The following is a 21,241-nucleotide window of genomic DNA, read 5'->3' on the forward strand; positions in this document are numbered from 1 at the left end:
GCTCAGGCTGTTTTCAGCTGGTGACTGCTCTGTTCTGTCCCACAGCACAATTCTGCACTGCTTCTTCTCACCACATCTATATGCCTTAAACACTTTTTTCTCAGCAGGGAAAGACTTTCTGCCTGAGCTTAATGCTTAGTTGGGAATGAATGCGTTTAATTTAGTTGGGAGATTTGGTGTTTTAATCCAGGTCTTGACAAAATTGAAGATTAAAGACGAATAAAAAGGTGATTTGGAAGCAATTTAATTTCAGCTCTTCAAAAACTCACTTCTATTTGAACACAGTCTGTTTGAACACTTTAACCTTGATTTTTTAGATAATAGAATACTTTTTCTTGCTTAAGACTTTATCTTAATTTAGGATAACATTTTATTTTAATGGTCCACTTTAGACATTTTACTAACTATAAGTAGGCCTATGTTTGTAACTACATGTCAACTAACTCTCATTAGAGTATTAGTAGACTATCTGCTTAATATCTGCTAACTCTTTATTTTGATGCTCCTCCAACAGACATCCTACTGACTATAAGTGACTTTCCAACTACATGTCAACTTATTCTACTAAAGCCCAATTTATACTTCTGCGTCGAACTTACGCCGTAGCTACGTCGTAGGCTGTTTAGCGCGCGTACCCTGACGCGCACCTCTCCAAAAATGTAACAACGCGCCAATTCTACGCGGACGCAAGCTCTGTGATTGGTCTGCTAGTACCCCTCCCTCGGGTTTCACATGGTCCCTCTGCATGAGTAATTGCACGTCAACGCAGACAACGACGCAGAAGTATAAATTAAAACCAACGCGTTGCCTATAAATTGGGCTTAACCCTAACCTAACAGTCTACAACAGTCTATTAAAACTCTAATGAGAGCTAGCTGACATGTAGTTACAAAGTTACTTATAGTCAACAGAATGTTCAAAAGGGACCACAATAAAGTGTTACTGATACGCTATGGTTCGACAAATTTGTTTTGAAGAAATTAATACTATTCTGAGAGTGAACGCAAAGCTCCTCTCGGGGGAACTCGAAGTTTTTCATCCCATATTTTTTCCACCACCATGTCCCTTTAGGTGCTCCGTAACTCAGCATATTAGAATGATTTCTGAAGGATCATGTGACACTGAAAACTGGAGTAATGATGCCAAAAATTCAGCTTTGTATCACAGGAATAAATTACATTTTTTAAATAGACATATTTATAATATATATATATGTATATATATATCCCCTCCTTGAACTGCCACCTTAACGTGGTGGAGGGGTTTGAGTACCCGAATGACCCTAGGAGCTATGTTGTCCGGGGCTATATGCCCCTGGTAGGGTCTCCCAAGGCAAACAGGTCCTAGATGACGGGTCAGACTAAGAGCGGTTTAAAAGTCCTTTATGAGAAAAATTATATCGAGGACCGTGACGTCGCCCGGTATGGTGCAGCCGGGGCCCCACCCTGAGCCAGGCCTGGGGTTGGGGCTCGTATGCGAGCGCCTGGTGGCCGGGCCTCCCCCCACGGGGTCCGGCCGGGCTCAGCCCGGGGATAGGTCTCTCACTGTCGTGTGTGCCTACGGGCAAAACGTCAGTGCAGAGTACCCTGCCTTCTTGGGGTCTCTGGGAGGGGTGCTGGAAAGTGCTCCAACTGGGGACTCCGTCGTTCTACTGGGGGACTTCAATGCCCACGTGGGCAACGACAGCGACACCTGGAGGGGCGTGATTGGGAGGAACGGCCCCCCTGATCTGAACCCGAGTGGTGTTCAGTTATTGGACTTCTGTGCTAGTTACAGTTTGTCCATAACGAACACCATGTTCAAGCATAAGGGTGTCCATCAGTGCACGTGGCACCAGGACACCCTAGGCCGTAGGTCGATGATCGACTTTGTGGTCGTTTCATCTGACCTGCGGCCGTATGTCTTGGACACTCGGGTAAAGAGAGGGGCGGAGCTGTCAACTGATCACCACCTGGTGGTGAGTTGGATCCGATGGCGGGGGAGGAAGCTGGACAGACTCGGCAGACCCAAGCGTACTGTGAGGGTCTGCTGGGAACGTTTGGCCGAGTCTCCTGACAGAGAGATCTTCAACTCCCACCTCCGGCGGAGCTTCGACCAGATCCCGAGGGAGGCTGGAGATATTGAGTCCGAGTGGACCATGTTCTCCACCTCCATTGTCGAAGCGGCCGCTCGGAGCTGTGGCCGTAAGGTCTCTGGTGCCTGTCGAGGCGGCAATCCCCGAACCCGGTGGTGGACACCGGAAGTAAGGGATGCCGTCAAGCTGAAGAAGGAGTCCTATCGGGCCTGGTTGGCTTGCGGGACTCCTGAGGCAGCTGACGGGCACTGGCAGGCCAAGCGAACTGCAGCCCGGGTGGTTGTGGAGGCAAAAACTCGGGCCTGGGAGGAGTTCGGTGAGGCCATGGAGAAGGACTATCGGCTGGCCTCGAAGAGATTCTGGCAAACTGTCCGGCGCCTCAGGAGAGGGAAGCAGTGCCCTACCAATGCTGTTTACAGTAGAGGTGGGGAGCTGTTGACCTCAACTGGGGATGTCGTTGGACGGTGGAAGGAATACTTTGAGGATCTCCTCAATCCCGCCATCACGTCTTCCATTGAGGAAGCAGAGGTTGAGGGCTCAGAGGTGGACTCGTCCATCACCCGGGCTGAAGTCACCGAGGTAGTCAAGAAACTCCTCGGTGGCAAGGCACCGGGGGTGGATGAGATCCGCCCTGAGTACCTCAAGTCTCTGGATGTTGTGGGGCTGTCTTGGCTGACACGTCTTTGCAGCATCGCGTGGCGGTCGGGGACAGTACCTCTGGGATGGCAGACCGGGGTGGTGGTCCCTCTTTTTAAGAAGGGGGACCGGAGGGTGTGTTCCAACTACAGGGGGATCACACTTCTCAGCCTCCCTGGGAAAGTCTACGCCAGGGTACTGGAGAGGAGAATACAGCCGATAGTAGAACCTCGGATTCAGGAGGAAACGAGACAGGACCCATCGTCAAAATTTCTGTGTCCACCACTCTAGTTAATCCAAAACAAACCAGAAAAGAGACTCAAAGTGCTAAATACCGGAATTATCCTTTAAATCAATTTAGTGTTGCATTATCAATAATTCAACTTGAATTGCATCTTTTACATGATAAACTGGACATATGTTTTGACACGTCTTTTCAAACCCTATATATACAGTTGTTGCGTTGCTGGTCAGGCAAGGAGAGGAGGTGGATCTGTAGGCAGCAAACGTTTATTTATATTTACATACTAAAACAAAGACAGAACTCTAACACAGAGAAAAACAAACTGAACAGCTTTGCTTGAAAACCAAAGAAAATATTTGACAAAGGAAACAACTGAGGAAACAGAGGACACTAAATACAACAATAAACTAAACAAGAAACAGGTGAGCATAATCAATTAAGAAATCAGAAACCATGGAAACAAACTAGCAGAGTAAACTTAGAGGCCGTTTACACAATACCATTTTCAAATAAAAACTGATTTTTTTTTTTACGACAATGCCGTTTTGGGGGCCTGAAAATGCAAACTTTTAAAATGGGTTTCAAAGTGCACGTTTTTGAAAACGATACCGTTATCGTCTCCGAAACTACAAAAACGTGAATTTATGAAAACGGTGACGTCATGTGCATGTGTATTACGTGTTCAGTCTCTAAGTGCGTAGTGCTTCTTTACAAAGTGACATCGCCAACTACTGGTCTGTAATGAATAATACAACGTTTTTAGTCCTTTTCGCAGATCGATTAAGGAAAAACTTTTCAGTTTTTAGTACAGTGTTGTCGTGTAAACATACCCTAGGGGAACAAAGGACAAGGTGGCGGGAATGCATGTACAGTAATGATGTTTTTCCAACTGCCATAAAACCTCAAAAGAAGAAGAAGAAGAAGAAGAAGAAGAAGAAGAAGAAAGGAACAAAAGACACAGAAACTAAACATGACAACAGTACATCTGCACATCATTAATGTGAGTGCTGGTGGTTTATAATCATTTAAAAGGGAGACATTTTAGTGAGGCATTCTTGCATAAAAAAGCACAGACTGCCTCAGCAAGTCAGAAAACCCATTGACCTTCCCATTATCTTAAACAGAGACAGTGTGCAAACTGTGCATTTCAAAACAACTAAACTTGCCCATCTGAACACCTAGTGCGGAGAGATGCTTATCTTTATTCTTGTCTTCTCACAAATTAGTTACTGTGTCCTGTTGACTCAAGTGTTTTGTCTTTGCACAGTGTGAAGTTTGTGCACAGAGCAAAGACAGATGATTTTGGCCTCTGTTACTATATCTGCTCCTCTAACCAGATACACCAAGCCAAAAATAACCAATACCTTCCTTTGCAAGAAACCAAACCAGCTCAATGCACTGGTCTCCGCAGATACACGGAACTTTCCATCAAAGAGACTCGTTAAAGATGGAGTGAACTCGTGAAAGTTTAACGAGTCAGGAGAAAATCCTCTGAACCATCCGAGCTGGCACTAAACCAGGCACTGACAAGTGAAAACAAGTCAAGTAAAATATAGTTGCTAAAAAGGAACATTAAAAAGTAATTATTACATTACTGTGACTCTCAACAGAATACAATATACTGAGGAATGGACTTCAATTAAAAGACCCCCTAAAAGTGTGAACAGTTATTATGTATTACATAATATAATATAATATAATATATAATATAATATAATATAATATAATATAATATAATATAATATAATATAATATAATATAATATAATATAATATAATGGAAACACACATATGGAAACATCAAGGTCAGTTGGAGGTAAGGATATTCTTTTCGCAAAATAATTTCTTCAAACACACATCATTATGGCTGATAATGGCCAGGATTGTCTTAAAATGTATTGTTTGTAATCCCAGCCTTATTCCTAGAAGAATGTGCATTCATGGCAAAAGAGCTGCACATCATTTCACAATGAGCTGGCACACACTTTCACAGTTTGCATCAGAACTAAATCCATTCTCTCAAGGATTTGTCTAATGGACTTGTGTGAAGAATAACTACAACTGAAATTTCAGTGCAGAGAATTTCAGTTTCATTTTCATTAGAAAATTAAGATCAGGTTTGTTCTGGTGATGAATTTGTACACTTTGAGTTGTAGGAAAATGTAAGTTTTTTAGAAAAAAAGGTTCACCTCTTACCTCACCCCTAAACTTATCATACGAAAACATTCGAAAATATTCGAATTTACCAGCATTTCACTAAAACGTAAATTGCCATGATGGTTATTATCATTACCTAAAACTAAAACCATATATATATATTTTTTTCTTTTACAAATTAAACGTTAATTATAATAAAATAAAATATCTAAAAATAAATAAAATAAATTTCATTGAGTTTAGTTTAGTTAAACTTGAAATACTAAAATAAAAAATTATAAAACTATAAAATAAATGCATTTACGTTGACACATTTAGTAGATACTTTTATCCAAAGCGATAAAATAGATACTAAGGGTGTGTTCACACTTGGCATGTTTGGTTTGATTAAAAGGAACTCTGATGCGATCGGTCTGTTAGTGTGATTCATTTGAATAAGTGTGAACGCTGCCATCTGAACCCTGGTGCGCACCAAACAAGCGGGCCGAGACCGCTGAAAAGATGGGTCTCAGTCCACTTACAAACGAACTCTGGTGCGGTTCAAATGAATATGAACGCAACACGGACCGAAGACATCTAAACAAACCAAAAAGAGGACATGATGTCACAAGATGCGACCCTAAAAAGGACAGAATGCTGAAGCATACCTGTTTTTTCTCGTTATAGTCATGTGTCATGTCATAGTCAAAAGTCAAAATGCTAATGTGTACGCTAAGTGGACCAGGACTAAATGTTTTTTTTCTTTTTTTCTTTGGTCTAGACCAAATGTACCAAGTCTTCCACAGAGGGTTTTACAGTAAAAGGACCCTGGAGGAAGGACTGGGCATGTGAGATTGTCTTACTGATTGCTGTCTGTAAAGAACAGCAAGATTTTGTCCATGGCTCTGGACTCTTGACTTTGGACTCTTGACTTTGACTTGTTGACTGGTCACTGGAAGCAATGCGATACGCAGAGATTGTGATCAAGCAGACAAGAGACCCAGCTGAAATTCTTTCTTGTTTCTTTCTCCTAAACTTAGTCTCACCACATTAATGTTTAAAAGACACTTGACTTGCAGTGATGAATAAAACTGATGACATTAAATTGCTTTAATTATGTCATTTAGTCAAGAGAAAGACAAGTAAACAAGTACACTTAATATGAGGTGAAAGTAACTTATGTTATTCTTAAGTGTACACGTGTAATATGTTTGGTCAAGCTAATATGAAGTGTGACAGGTCAATGCTGTCTATTTGATATATTATCATTATTATGCATGTTTTTAAGGCAGTTTGAGGCTGGTATTTGTTTTATTTTGAATGTTACAAGAAACCGACAAAGCAAAGAATCTTTGTAGAAGAAATATTAGAAAGATGTTTATCAAATAAGAAGCCAATATAAATGCGATCACTCATAGGAGGATCGCTCCCTTGAGGAGCACACACAGAGGTTTTTAGATCTTGCTCATGTCGATCACAGCCTCTGCTGTGTGTTTTTCCAGGAAGGACTCAATCCTCAAATGAGAGGACGCTTGCTCCTCTAGGGACATTTCGAGAATATGTGGACTTGGTGCTATTTCAATGTGGGATCCTCCCATGTTCGCCCAGGAGGCAAAGCCCGCTTCTAAGTCTGACCTGGTGTGTGAACCGGTTGCTATATTAGTCCCACCAGGTGTGTGAGCCGGTTGCTATATCTGTTCCAGTGGGAATATTGGTGGAGTTGGATGAAGAGGAGTCATGTCCTGCACATCGTCCAGCATTGGATATCTGTTTTATACACACCGTTTGGAATAATTGATGCCCTGATTTCCTCCCTTCCTCCTCCGCTGGTTCCATCCGGCATCCAAGGCTCTTTGTCTCGGCTTGTCCCGCCCCACCTCCACGACTCCTCATCTCCGCTGGTACCGCTCAGCTTCCAAGTTTCTCTGTGTCTGCTGGTCCCATCTGGCTTCCAAGTCTCTGCATCTCCGCTGGTCCCGCTCTTCTTCCATGTCTGCCTGTCTCTGCTGGTCCCACCTGGCTTCTATGTCTCCTCTTCTCCGCTGGTCCTCCTCAGTTTTCATGGCTCCACCTGAGATGTCGTCCTTCCGGCTCCATAGGGCTCCCTTGTCCCTCCGGCTCTCCCTCTGTCAGCCGTTGCTCTGCCTCCATCACGGACTTCCAGGCTTATGGGTTGCGCCTCATCCCTCCACTTCTTAGGCTTTGTTGGGCTCCTCCTTCCCTCCGGCTCCTCCTCAGTCTTCAGTCCCATCAGTTCCACCTCAGCCTTCCGGCTCCACCTCAGGCACTCGTCACCATGGCTCTGCCTTGCCCTCCTGGTCCTCCGGTGTTGCTTGGTCTCTCTGTCCATCGGACTCTGCCTGGGTCTCCACCTTTCCCAGATTTACGTCTGTTGGTTGGGCTCATGACTCCATCCTGGCTCCTCTCTCCATCAGTTCCACCGTGGGTCATCCTCCTCCTGGACCTGACTGGGGACGTCCTATGGTCTCTTCCTCCAACTACTTCTCCATGGACTCTTCCTCCCTCAACTCCCCCATGGACTCTTCCTCCCTCAACTCCCCCATGGACTCCCCCATGGACCCACCCCCAGAGTTTTGGCAACCCTCCCTCCACTTTTTTGTTTAATGTTTTAATGTAAAAAACACTGTTTTTTGTTTAAGGCACCAGGAGTCGCCTAATGGGAAGTGGTGTAAATGTGACATGAGGTTTTAGTTTTAGTTTTAGTTTTGTACTTCCTAGTTTTCCTGTGTTAGTTCTTGTTTTCTTTGTGCCATGGTTATTCATTTGTTAATTGTTTATCTCCACCTGTTCCTTATTGTCTCCCTTCACTTAGTTTGTGTATATAATTTGTGAATAAATGTGACTGCTGCGATTAGATCACGCACAGTCTTTGTCACATGACAGTGGGAACACGGGGAAACAAAGAGGTGAACTCAATCTTTTTAAATCTTCACTTCTGCTTACCTGTTCTCATGTTTTCTTAACCAGCAGGGCACACCTGAAGACAGGGGCAGTAACGAGTCATGACTGTGTAACATTTTAAAGCTCTGCACTCTGTCACTCTTTCTTCTCATGACAACCACCCATGTGTTTTGCTCTTCTAACAGTAAGTCTGTGTATGTGTGTCATAAGCCGCTTTCCGACCGGAGGAACCTTTTCACAGTTCCTAGAACTATTGACTAAAGTACCCGGATGTCGGCGTGTTCGCACTGCAGGAACTAGGAACGATTTTAGTTCTAGGAACTCCATTTGTAGGAACTAATTTGGGTCCTACTTCAGAGTAGGGTCTAAACCAGCACTATAGGAACTATCCGTGACGTTAGTGTTCTCTGATTGACCGAACGCACGCGGAACATCAGCACCCGCCATTTTTAAAACAGCTAGAATGTAAACACACAGATTATAGCCTATATATTTACTCCATAAACTATACAAACATGGAAAACAGTGATAGATGGGTCTCTAAACCTTTATGCTGAAGAGAAAATCCAACGCAACTTTGAGGGGACCAAGCCAAACATGATTATGTTTATCTGCCCAGCTAGCAACACTGGACATCAACCACACGGCATAGGCTAATAACCTTTTTTCATATACTGTCTACTTTCTATAACAGTTCTATCTAATAAGATATTAAACAGTACTGTTAGACAGATCGCTAACTAATAAACACAGAGAATGCGAGCATTGTTTGCTCTGGCGTTCTCAGCGCCGCCAAAATAAAGGTCCGTCGCGCCGTCAAAATAAAAGTCACCGTGCTTGCGTCACTCCCTTACCCCTCCTACCAGTTCCTATGGCCACTTGGCCAGTGCGAACGCAAACAGCAAAACCGAGTTTGGGGGAGAGTAGTTCTTAGAACTGTTTAGAAGTGGACAGTTCCTAGAACTAAGTTCCTATAACTACTTGGTCGGAAAGCGGCTATAGTCCATCTTTCCTCTGAGTCTGCACTCTGCAGCCCCAGACGCAACATTCATCATTCTAAAGGTCATCTGTCTCTGTCCTCTTTTTCTCCTTTGCTCCATATTTTTTCAATCTGTCCTAACTTCCACACCCGCACAATCAATACACTTCAATAGCTTTCTATTGTCATCTTACCATTTTCTCTTTTCCCTACCTTCCTAACAACATGGAAGACGCCCATCTCATTTGAGCTCAAACATATGCTCAGTACAAAACCTAAGCATCATTTTATGCAATTACAGACATAAATACTGCTATCTTAATTATAATGTCCAATAAGATGCATTCCCCATATCTTAATATGCCTACTACTCTCTTTCTACACAGTATGCAAAAAAGTAATATGTCTGAATTCATAGTATATTCATAAAACAGTAAGCAAACATATTTTCATCCTTGTGAAAAAGAATTGCTCTTTATCATACATTTAGCAAGAACTTATGCAAATAATACACTTTAAAACAACATAAGTGATTGAATGTGATGGTTTCGGACACTTAATTTCCTGTTATTTACAATCAAATGAAAATATAATTTAGTTTAAATTTGTATTAAATGCAATTAGCTGAACTTAAGAGTGTTTTTTTGACCCACTAGGACTTTTGTACATTCTTATATTCAAGTTAATAATTACTTCGATTGTCTTTGAAATATGGTTAAAGTTACTGATAAATGTACTGACAAGCATTTATGGTAAACTGAAATATATAATGCCACTTCTATTAAAACTTGTATGTCATGCATTTAATATATTTGTAATTACACATTTGTAATGATAAAATTGCAATTAAGTTCATTTAAAATATACAAAATTTTAATGTAATATCAAATAAGACACTACAGTTAAATTATTATTATGTGCTTTTCATTTGATATTATTAGAACATGCACTTTTTAAAAGTGTACTTGAAAGTACTTGAAAAACACACTGTAAAACCTAACAGTAATATTAACTAAATACAATTGAGTTCACAGCACTCAAATATTACCGAAACTTGAATGACTGAAACAGAACTCAAACTGAATGAGTTATAGAACATTTCTAGATCCCAGAATGATAATTGTATAATTAAGTGATTAATTAAGTGATGATTGAGCATTAGTGATGAGCACCTGCTGTTAACAAGCAGAATCACTGAAGGAAAGAGAAACACAAGAACTACAACTGACTTCAGCCACAGCAAAATCAACTGGAGATAAAAGAAGACATTAAATATCTCAAGATCTCAGCAGAGGAGGATTAAACAACTCCACGAACAGCATTACCAGCTTCACTTATTATTAACCACTTTGACTTTATTACTGCCATTCGTCTACAGAAGTTCTTATTAGAATTAACAAAGGTTTAGAAGTTGATGATTTGAGTTTCATTTAAGGTCACCATGATGGAGATCAGCGCTTACTTTAGTTGAGCTCTTGACCCTTGACTTTTGCACTTAAGATTTTCTTTGGCTGCTATAATTGAGTGTTTATAAAACATATTTGTTATGGCACAAAAGCCAAGGAAAAGTCTGATCTGGTGTTGATGGTGCAGGATTGTTGATGACAATCATCTTTTCGTGACTTGATTCACTGATTTCATTCAGAGTCTGATCTCTGATTAAAAGGGCAACATATTAGTTTCACTCAAAACTGTGATTCTACAGCATAAGAGCTAGCCATGTTGAGACATCAGATAATATGAAGGATATTAAAAAATAGTTGTGCACAAAAAGTTTCACAGAAAAGGTATTGCATTATTAAGACTCACACAGACATCAAGAATCAGCATATGAATCTCAACAATGGTGACTATTAAAAAATGATGCATGCTGGGTACTAAAACTTAATACATAATACAAAACTTATCCATGGCTACCAGCATGCATTGCGGCATAAATCATTTTTTAATGGTCACCATTGTTGAGATTCATATGCTGATTCTTGATGTCTGTGTAAGTCAGCATAATACCATAGAGGTTTTTAAAATCTGTTAATCACAACAATGTGTCTTACAGCAGAATCAGTTATACTATAATGAATAATACAAGTAATACATCTCCTGTCTAATCAGAGATTAGGCTCTGGGAATGATCAGAGAATCAAGTCACTAAATGATGATTTTTATCATCTTAACACAACCACATGCTCATATTTTCTTTTGGCGTATGTGCCATAACAAATGTGTTTTATAAACACTCAGTTACAACAGCCAGAGGAAAAACTGGTGTTATAAGGTCAAGGGTCAAGAGCCCAACTAAAGCAAACACGGATCACTATCATGGTGTCTTTAAATAAAACTCAATAAATCATTATCATCTAACCCTCTGTTCATTCTCAATAACAACTTCTGTAGACGCATGACAAAAGTCAAACTGTTTAGTAATAAGTGAAGCTGGTAATGCTGTTTGTGTAGTGGTTTAATCCTCCTCTGCTGAGATCTTTAGAGATTTAAACGTCTTTTATCTTGAGTTGATTTCATCTAAGGCTGTGGTTGGAAGTCAGTTGTAGTTCTTGTGTTTCTCTTTCCTTCATTGATTCTGCTCATTAACAGCAGGTGTTAATCACTAATGCTCAATAATCACTTAATTTATTGACTGCAATGTATATCTACTTTTAGTAAACTCAACTGAAATAAGTTCAGAGTACTCATAACTATTGTTTTTATAAACTTAATTGAATTGAGGCAATCGGTTTCCTCAAATGAAATGAGTTGGCTTAACTTGTTGGGTTTTACAGTGCATGAAAGTGAACTCTCTTTAAGTGCATTTAAGTGGCCTTTCATTTCATTAATATTATATTATCTGCTTGATTTTTTTTTTTAAATTAGATTTCAAATAGAAGTAGGCTAATTATGGAATTACAAATAAAGATGTACTTAAGTCCTACTTAAGTCGGTCAAACAAAGCACTCTTCATTTAATATAAATTGAAACTATATAATAGGCTAATATAATAGGCTACATTTTCACTTAATTTGAAGTAACATAATAAAGTTTCAGAAAACATTACATGCAGTTCACACTCAAGTATATTTGTTTAAGGTTTATTATTTTCGTAATAAATACTTTTTTTAAAACTATGACAAAGTGCACTTCTTTTTCACAAATGACTGAGCGCTCTGTTTTAGGAAACAAATCACACTGCAAATCTATAAATCTCTCTGAATTGTATAATCTCCATTGCATGCACTTAAAAGTTGCTACACTGTCTTTTAGAATTACGTATATAATTGTTTATTGAATTAAATGTCCCCTTTAATCTCCCTGGCTGACCAACTTCAAGCAAATCTAACATTAGTGTTAACCTACTTCTGAATAATTAAACTACTGGAGTTGAGTTAAACTCATGTGAATTATTCACTTGGGTGACTTAGAGGTAACATGGTGTTCCCTGACCTATATCTGTTTGAAAGATGCCAAAAAGACACAGGATCTCACGATAAGCCCTATTTTGACTTGCGTATGGTCTCTTAAGGGAATTTAAGTTGAATATCTGCTCTGCCGCAGTCTATGTAAGCACAGGTTATGTTTCGCCAGTCAGATTGAATTCTGTGTGATAGGCTTCTGCAGTCATCAAGCTGTCAAGTGTTTTGATGTTATCAGAATGGAACGGAATAATTAAATAAGGTGTCCGACAGTTTGTCAATTTAAAGGATGGTCAGGAACTAACCGAGCCTAGTCTGATGAATAGACCAGTTTACATTGTAAATATTTCATTGATTATTTCCAATTAGTTTTAGAAAGTGTTTTAAAGGAGGCACCGCAATGCTTAATACAATACTGAGTCTGAAGAAGAGCTGGGGTTTCTTAAGCTCAAAGAGAATGAAATACCCAAATATTTTAACCTAAGGCAGTTTATAAAAAGAAAATAGAGAGGCCTTTATGAACACATAGAGTGCATAATTACAATTATTTCAGTTTAGTTGAAGACGTACAAAAAGACTATATGCAACACTGTAAAAAATTATTTTCATGATTTATCACAACTTTTTTTTCTTTTGTTAAATCATCTTATGCAATTAATGTGGATTAGATAACATAATATTTAGATTTTCTGTTGATTAAACCAATCTCCTTAATTGTATTAATTGTATTAACTAAAATATATATATATTTCAATGATCTCAAAATTGTAAGACAACCAGGTAACTTTTCTAAGTTAAACCAACAATAATGTTTACAGTGCATGAAATAATGTAACTATAACGCTATTACATTTGAGGCTCAAGGAACATAAATGGCGAACATTGAAATGCAGAGATGCATTTCTGTCAAGCAACATGAGAGGAAATTTGTCTTTTCTGTAAGTAGCATAAATAGAATTAACTTTGAATGAATAGCGCCATCTTGTGGAGAGTTTAAAATGATAATATGTAGTAGCCTGCATGTGAAGAGTTCAGATGCAAAAGCCTCTAAGTGCCATTTGAAATTTTCTTCTAAAATTATCATTTTTATCAAGCTCGTATATTTAAGTATTTATTAAGGAAATATACGAGCTTGATAAAAATGATCATTCTAGAAGAAATTTTCAGATGGCACTTAGAGGCTTTTGCATCTGAACTCTTCATGTAGACTAGAGTGTGCTTCTTCTTGTTGTTTTGTAATGACTACAAAGTATTCATGGTGCTAATTATAATATTCATGAGGTGGGTGGGCCATGAATGTCACGTGATCCCGTCGGAACCCGCTAACTTGCAGGAAAGTTGTCGAGTTACTTCTGCAAATGCAAGCACTTTTGACCCGTTATTTGATCTCTACGTCTAAAGGTGGTCTACATCCAATAAGGTGAGATGTATTTACTTAAAATAATGATGTCGCGATAAGTGTAATGAATGGGACAGCGCGTCTGGCTTTCTCAACAAATGAAAAATGTTTTTGGGGTAACGTTAAAGGCTGTGTCTCAAAACTTAGTGAGCTGCCCACTTAGACAAGCATTTGGAGCCATCATAACCGTGGACATGTTGCCCAAAAGTATCTAAGTAGGCAGCTCGCTAGGTTTTGAGACACAGCATTGACCTAACTTCCGTTTTAACAGATACGGTTTCATTTTAACCTAGATTTGCTCAAATATATATATTTTTGCTAAACATAACGCTGTAAACTGTATGTATTTTACCATAGTCCTATTTTTGGTGGAAATGTTTTTTTCAATTTGTACAAATAATTAGGCGACTAAAGAATTTATATTTTTCATTATATATATATGAATTCATTAGATTTAAAAAAAGATAATAATCTAAAAACAGTGAAATAATATAAATCGTTTTGATATTTATTGTGTGAATAAATAAATAAATAAAAATGATGCCTGTCACACAGTTGTGGGTCATTTTCACCACGACCATTGGTTATCATAATGTTTACCAAGGTCATAGAAGTCTCAACGAAGATCTTGGGATTTAATAAGAAAATAAAGACCAAAAAAAAAAAAAAAAAGAGCAGCTAATATGAGAATGTGGAACTGGAAAAGTTAGTTTTTAAGTGTGTGCATTTTGGATCGATCAAATGCTATAAAATAAATGAAAATACAGTTCATGTGTGTGTTTTTTGTTTCTAACAGTATTATATTGTTTCATTATAGACATTGTGATTGCAAAGTACAAGCATGTTCAAGTCTGCTTCCCGTAACTCTCAGCTGCTGATGTTGGATCAGAAGTGTGCTAAATGTCTGTTAGAGACGTACGTCAAGCGGAGCCTCAGCCTGAATGAAGGATGCAAGAAACATCAGCTGAAACAACTCAAGAGGGTGAGTAGGAATGAGCGAGGAAGCCAGGCCAGACGGGCGTGCAGTGACCCCTCCAAGCCCTGCCTGTCAGCAGAGAAGCTTCTGAAGATCAACACGTGCCCAGAGTGCACAACATCAAAATCTGATTTGCTGTGTAAGGGCCTGAAACCACCAAAGAGCCAAGCCAAGGGGCGCTTAAGAGGTTTTCTCAACTTCTTCTCTAAGAAGAAGTCTGACCTGAAAGTGAACGGAGAAGGGGTTTCAGAAACAGACTGTGGACAGTCTACAACAGAACGGAGGGCTGGCACTTCTTATGAAAGCTCACCCGGCCACACTGAGAAAAAACACTCTCTGAAAAAGATCTTGTTCAGCAAACAACATGTTGATCAGAGAGAGTCATTAGAAGAAGACTCCATTCCAGTTCCTGACGGCGTAGAAGGGCTTTCAGATGGTGAGTCAGTGCGATATTGCCTAAAATCGTGATATTTTCTGAGATTTTATTGATAATGGTAATAAGAAGGTATTTTTAGTGTTTTTCGGGCTGGTACCTTGGCTGGTTTGGGCCTGTCATGGACAGCTGACCCCAGAAGCTTTTCATATTCTTTAAATTCTGTGCAGAAATTAATGTTTTCATTAATAACAATGAAATCAGTATCTGCCACGTTAAATTGATTTCCAGTGGCATTTTTTTAACCTTTTAACCTTTTTAACCTGTCAGATTCTTACATTGAAAGGAATAGTTCACTTAAAATGTAATAATGTGCAAAAAGAGTTCACTTCTGTCATCATTTACTCACCCTCAAGTTGTTTCACACCTGTATGAATTTTGTTTGGTTACTGACATTCTTAAAAAATATCTTCTTTTGTTGAACACAGAAGAAGATATTTTGAAGAATGTCAGTCACCAAACAGTTGATGGACCCCACAGAAAAAAAACACTATGAAAGTCAATGGGGTCCATCAACTGTTTGGTTACTTGTATTTGCTTACATTCATATGTATTTACACTGCAATTACAATTGCATTAATAATGCTATGAAATTTATGTTTTAAAAATAGTATTTAGATTATTTTTTTTTAATTAAATGATACTTTAAATATGCAACTAAAGACTGATTCGTTCAAATGGCTGATTCATTCATGTTGCTCGGAGACACACACCATCTGTGGCTTTGTTTGGAACTAATTTTATTTGCCAAATAGAGCAAAAACAGACAATATTGGTAATATTCTGTCATAAATGTAACACAATATTAAATTCTTGTTTTTTGAACTGTTGTATAAAGTCAATATCGCATTTGTAATTGTGCAGATATTCAGGAAAAAAATCATGGTTGCTCGTGTGATATTGCTTAACTATGTCATATAGAAATACAGGAGGGGGGGGGGGGGAAATCAGATGGGGCATTAGCCTATATTATAAGAAGATATTTTAAAGAATGTTGGTAACCAATCAGTTTCTGCTCCCCATTGACTTCCATAGTATTTTTTTTTTTCATACTATGGAAGTCAGTGGGGAGCAGAAACTGTACATTCTTCAAAATATCTTCCTTTGCGTTTAATAGAACAAAGAAACTCATACAGGTTTAAAATAACTTGAGGCTGAATAAATGATGACAGAATATGTATTTTTTTCTGGTGAAATAACGTGTCATTTAGGGAGTCAAGGTCTGTAGACTAACACACTAAGACTAATATGTTCAATACAGAAATTCAGTGCAATAAACATTTTTAATTTGAATAAAGGGGTGGTTGCACAACACTTTTCGTTTCCTTGACTTCCATCCGAAATCACATACTGTTTAGTAGGTACTACGTTTGGTTTTAAACCTGACCACTAAAAAAAGTATGTTCTATATAGTATGAATGTATGTATGTAATCTGGATGTACTACATTCGCCACGTTGTCATTATCATGTGACTTACCAGCATCAATGGCATCGCTTCACCTCCATTCATAAATCCTCTCCCGTGGCTTCATGGGATAGTAAAGTGTCCCTCGAGTGCACACTTCAGAATCTCACCGGAAGTAGTAGATCATCCAGGTACTTTTTGCCTACTCTTTCATGAGTACTATGAATACCACTCAGCTCGCATACTATTTTTCGCCTGCTAATGCTCTATAGCAGTGGTTCCCAAACCTGTCCTGAAGGACCCCCAACACTGCACGTTTTCTTTCTCTCCCTAATCAAACACACCTGATTCAACTCATCAGCTCATTATCACATGGGTTAATGAGCTGATGAGTTGAATCAGGTGTGTTTGATTAGGGAGACAAAGAAAACATGCAGTGTTGGGGGTCCTTCAGGACAGGTTTGGGAACCACTGCTCTATAGTATGCAAGTAACCATATTCAGACGCATATTGAATGAATTTTGCTGTGTTCCAAGGTTCGAGTTGAACTCTGAACTGTTTTCCCTACAGAAAAGGTCTGACTCACACCCAAATACAATGCATTACCATGATTCTAACAGGATGAAAGAAAGACATGCACAACTTTCTTTCTCCAAGTCCTCAAAGGAGAGGATAGACCTCACCTTAGATATTTTTCTAATATGAAAAAAGCTGTTTTTCATGTCAGCATTTATTTGTCCATCGGATAATCCACCTAGGTTTTTCACACTAGAACGTTTTTTTTATCCCTGAAAGCAATCCCAGGTGATCATTGACATCCACATCACATCCCTTTGGACCGAAAGAGAATTAACTTTAAAATGACCTTTAAAATTGTTAGCCAACCAACCCTCAACACACATCAGCCAGACATTCGTACAGAGACTTGCTCAACAACAGTAAGAATACACACTTATAAGCTGCAGGTTTGCAGCATTTCAAGAAAATGAAGAAGATTATATAAATATTTTTTTCATTTTGAATGTATTATTTGTTATATGTCAGTGACCCATCTCTACACTGACTGAATAGCAGAGGAAGAATCTGGATCCGGCTCTGTACTCTTGTATTTGGTATTGTTTGATGAAAAAATCTGAATATGTAAGTAAAGTTTGACTTCCTTCCCAGACAGCAACATAGTGTCGGCCCAGATCCGGCCCACATCTGGACCGTGCGAAATCCACATGAACCAGATTTGGGCCAGATCTGGGCTGACACTATGTTGCTGTCTGGGTTTTTTCTCCACGACAGGCAGGTGTCAGAAATGGAAACTTGCGCATCGTTTTGTGTACTCTGGCAACTGGAGCATTTCTGCTTTTCTATAAGCGGTCTGGGAGTTAATTTGTATTTTCAGTCTGCAATTTATTTATTTTTGTGCCAAAGTACCGAGTTTTTGTGCCAAATAATTATGCTGGTGTGAACAGGCCTTCAAACTTAAATGTCACTGTTTCATTGGTCCATATACATCAACTAAATCTGAAAAAACAAACAAAACTTGTGTATGTGAATGGTTTCTTGTTTCCCTTCCTCTCCTTGTAGTGAGTGCGGACTCCAGTAATACATACTTTGAGAGGGTTTCAGAGGAATTGGAGTGGATTGTGAATGAGATCCAGTTCAGTCCGAAAGATGATTCAGCTCCACTGCCTTCAAATGCTTGTATAGGAGATAGCAGCTCTTCAGGTGATTCTCTATGAAACATGACTAGCAGGAGATTCATGTTTTAGAGCAGAATAAATTCCCCAGAATACTCTGGGGGATCTGGCTCTGGGAGATTTTACTTATTAATTGATTTATTCAAAGCTTGTTTCAATTTATCACAAGTTGTAAATGTACACACTTGTGTCTCCTCAGGTGATGACAATACAAAGAGGATTATCAGCTTGCTGAAACAACATGGAGATATTATTGATCAAAAAGTTAGCATTTAATTTAAAGAATCAGTCCCTTTATCCTTTGACATAATGTTCCACCATTTGACTGTTATTCACTATATACAGAAGCTATTTTAACGAAAAACCAATTAATTATTAACACATTTTATTACATGGCTCTTTAGGACATTGTATTCTGACTGCTCAGTCACACCATTCTGTGGTTTATTTGGTCATATTGACCAACATTATGACACTTCTCCTTCTAGATCAGCAAGAATAAGGGTGTCCAGGACTTCCTCCAGAAACTGACGTACAGCTCCTTCCAGCAGCTGGCGGATCGCTATATATCCCAGATCCCCAGTCCTCTTCCCCAGACCACAGAGGCTTCCCCTGAGCTGGTCAAACTCGCCTTCACCCTGGACTTCACTGCTAAAGTAGCTGGACTGTGCAGCCAGACGGTCGGTCGAATCATGGGTTTTGGTAATCAATACCTACAGGATTCCTTCACACAAATGTGTGCGGCCCATAGACAGGTAAAAACAGATCAGGCAGCAAATAGCAAAAGCACTTTATCATTAAAAGGGTTAGTTCACCCAAAACTGAAAAATATCCTGGCTCTTCCAAGCTTTATAATGGGAGTGAATGGTACCCTTAGTTTTTGAAGCCCAAAAAAGCGCATCCATCCATCATAAAAGTGATCCATACAACTCCCAGGGGGTTAATAAAGGCCTATTAAAGTGGGCCTTCTGAAGTGAAGCGATGCGTTTTTGTAAGAAAAATATCCATATTTATCGATTTGCTTCAGAAGGCTTTTATGATGGATGTATGTGCTTTTTTGGTCTTCCTAAACTCAGTTACTATTCACGATCGAAAGTTACGATCGAAAAGTCGCAAAGTGTTTACTTGTATGTGTGTGCGTGTGTGTGTGTGTGTGTGTGAGGCGCGGGCGCGATCGAACAGTGGAAACATAAAAACATAGTCATTTTGTTTATACAGGACATCATTCAAAATGCAAAGTGTTTAAGTTACTGTTAATTCAAATTTTAAGGAAAACAAATATATTAATCTGAAATGTAGCAAATTCATTTTCAATTCATTCAGGTACAATTACCAAACATATCTCAAGGTCTTTTTGTCCTTTTATTAATTTAATTAATAAACTAATTATATAAAACTATTGTCAGTGCACTACAAATAAACTGGTTCTATGCCTTTACTTTATTAATAAAAGTTATTTAATAAATACAAGGCTTAAGTAATTTATTTTCCTTTGGTGGAACAGCCTGAGACATGCACAAGCCTTCTGCATTTTTGTTTTGCTTTTCCCTCCATTGTACCGAACTCGTACCGAACCGTGATGTCTGAACCGAGCCGTTACTTCTGTGTACCGTTCCACCCCTATTTGGGTTGATTTGTAAATCTGGTCATGCATTTGTGTCGATGCATTTATAGCTGTGACAGAAGCTATAGAAATAAACGCATCTTTTTTTTCCCCACTGGGGTCCGGGAGGAAGTTTTGAGTTTTGAAATTCAATCTCTTACATCAAAGTTAGTCATTAAGTTAGTTATTTAGTTCTAGTTATTTCCTTATTTTGTTTCCTGTTTCTTGTAAATGGTTTCAGTTGATTTATTATACGTGTGCAGTTTGGTCATTCTCCTGTTTTTCATTTCCTGATAGGTGCCTGAAGATTTGGAAGGACAGAATACCTGTGATCCAGACTGACAGCTTATTACTGTGAAGTCAAAAGTGACAAATGGTATAATAGGGTAAACTCTGGGAAAAAAATATTGTGATATATGTGTAGCTGCTTGTGTGAACAAGCCAAATGCAGTAGTATGTTTATACTGTAAGCTTTATACAATGAACAGTTTTGTTACCATTTTATAAACTACAAGGACTGAACCTAATGTTGAAGCTGTGAATAAGAAATGTTTCTTGGGTGCCGTATCATCTGAATGATCTGAATGAACATGTGACACTGAAAATGCAGTACTGTGACAGGAATATTTATTGTAATATCATTAAATTCATTCAAATAAATGCAGCTTTCTTTAAAAAAATACTATATAATCTTACCAAGCCCAAACTTTTGAATGGTATTATGTATTAGAAATATTCTGCACTGTGACATTTTAGGTTAAACCACAAGAAAATTAAAATAGTTTATCAGGGCCTCATGCTGCGTGTAACCTCTTTTCAGAACCGATATTTACGCTAAACAACATTACGCTTGGGTATAAAATGTAAGATATGGATCTAAAATCATGTGATTTTTATATGGCTAGATCAGGTTGAGCTTTTAAAAGGTAATTTGTTGTGCTCTTTAACTGAGGAGGTGGTGTCTGTGGAAGGACCAGCAGATGTTTGTTCTGATGGTGGGAGAGGATGTTTCTTCCGACTGCATGATTGAGATCAAGCTTCGATGTGCTCTCTTTTGTGCCATTGTGCTGAAATGGTAAATGGTTGCCTTGAAATAATGGCAGTGTTTGTTTCTGGATGTGAATGGCAGGAGAGCAGGGGTGTCTGGAACTGTATTAGCCACCCTTGACATTTCAGTGCGTCCTGTAGAAACACATTCTGCATTGAGCACCATTGCTAATCGATCTCGAACAATTCCTGGAGTTTGGGATTTGATGTCAGCGGGGTCCTGTGATCTAACCACGGCTGCGTACGAAAACTGGCAGCTGACTTGTTGCCTTACCTCAACAGGCAATGACTT

The 21,241-nt window shown here is 38.9% G+C and overlaps 1 protein-coding gene across 1 annotated transcript; it reads left to right on the top strand.

Annotated features, from left to right (window-relative positions):
* The first annotated feature begins 13,686 nt into the window (after positions 1 to 13,686).
* Positions 13,687 to 20,694, top strand: LOC311072737 (uncharacterized protein). Its single transcript, XM_084097932.1, has 6 exons — positions 13,687 to 13,814; positions 14,611 to 15,205; positions 18,187 to 18,327; positions 18,499 to 18,563; positions 18,788 to 19,054; positions 20,200 to 20,694. The coding sequence occupies exons 2-6, from the start codon at positions 14,635 to 14,637 to the stop codon at positions 20,242 to 20,244; spliced, it is 1,089 nt and encodes a 362-aa protein (XP_083954058.1). The 5' UTR covers positions 13,687 to 13,814; positions 14,611 to 14,634; the 3' UTR covers positions 20,245 to 20,694.
* Positions 20,695 to 21,241: the final 547 nt, after the last annotated feature.

Source organism: Abramis brama (genome assembly GCF_963993115.1).
Source record: "Abramis brama genome assembly, chromosome: 22".
Classification (NCBI taxonomy): Eukaryota; Metazoa; Chordata; class Actinopteri; order Cypriniformes; family Leuciscidae; genus Abramis; species Abramis brama.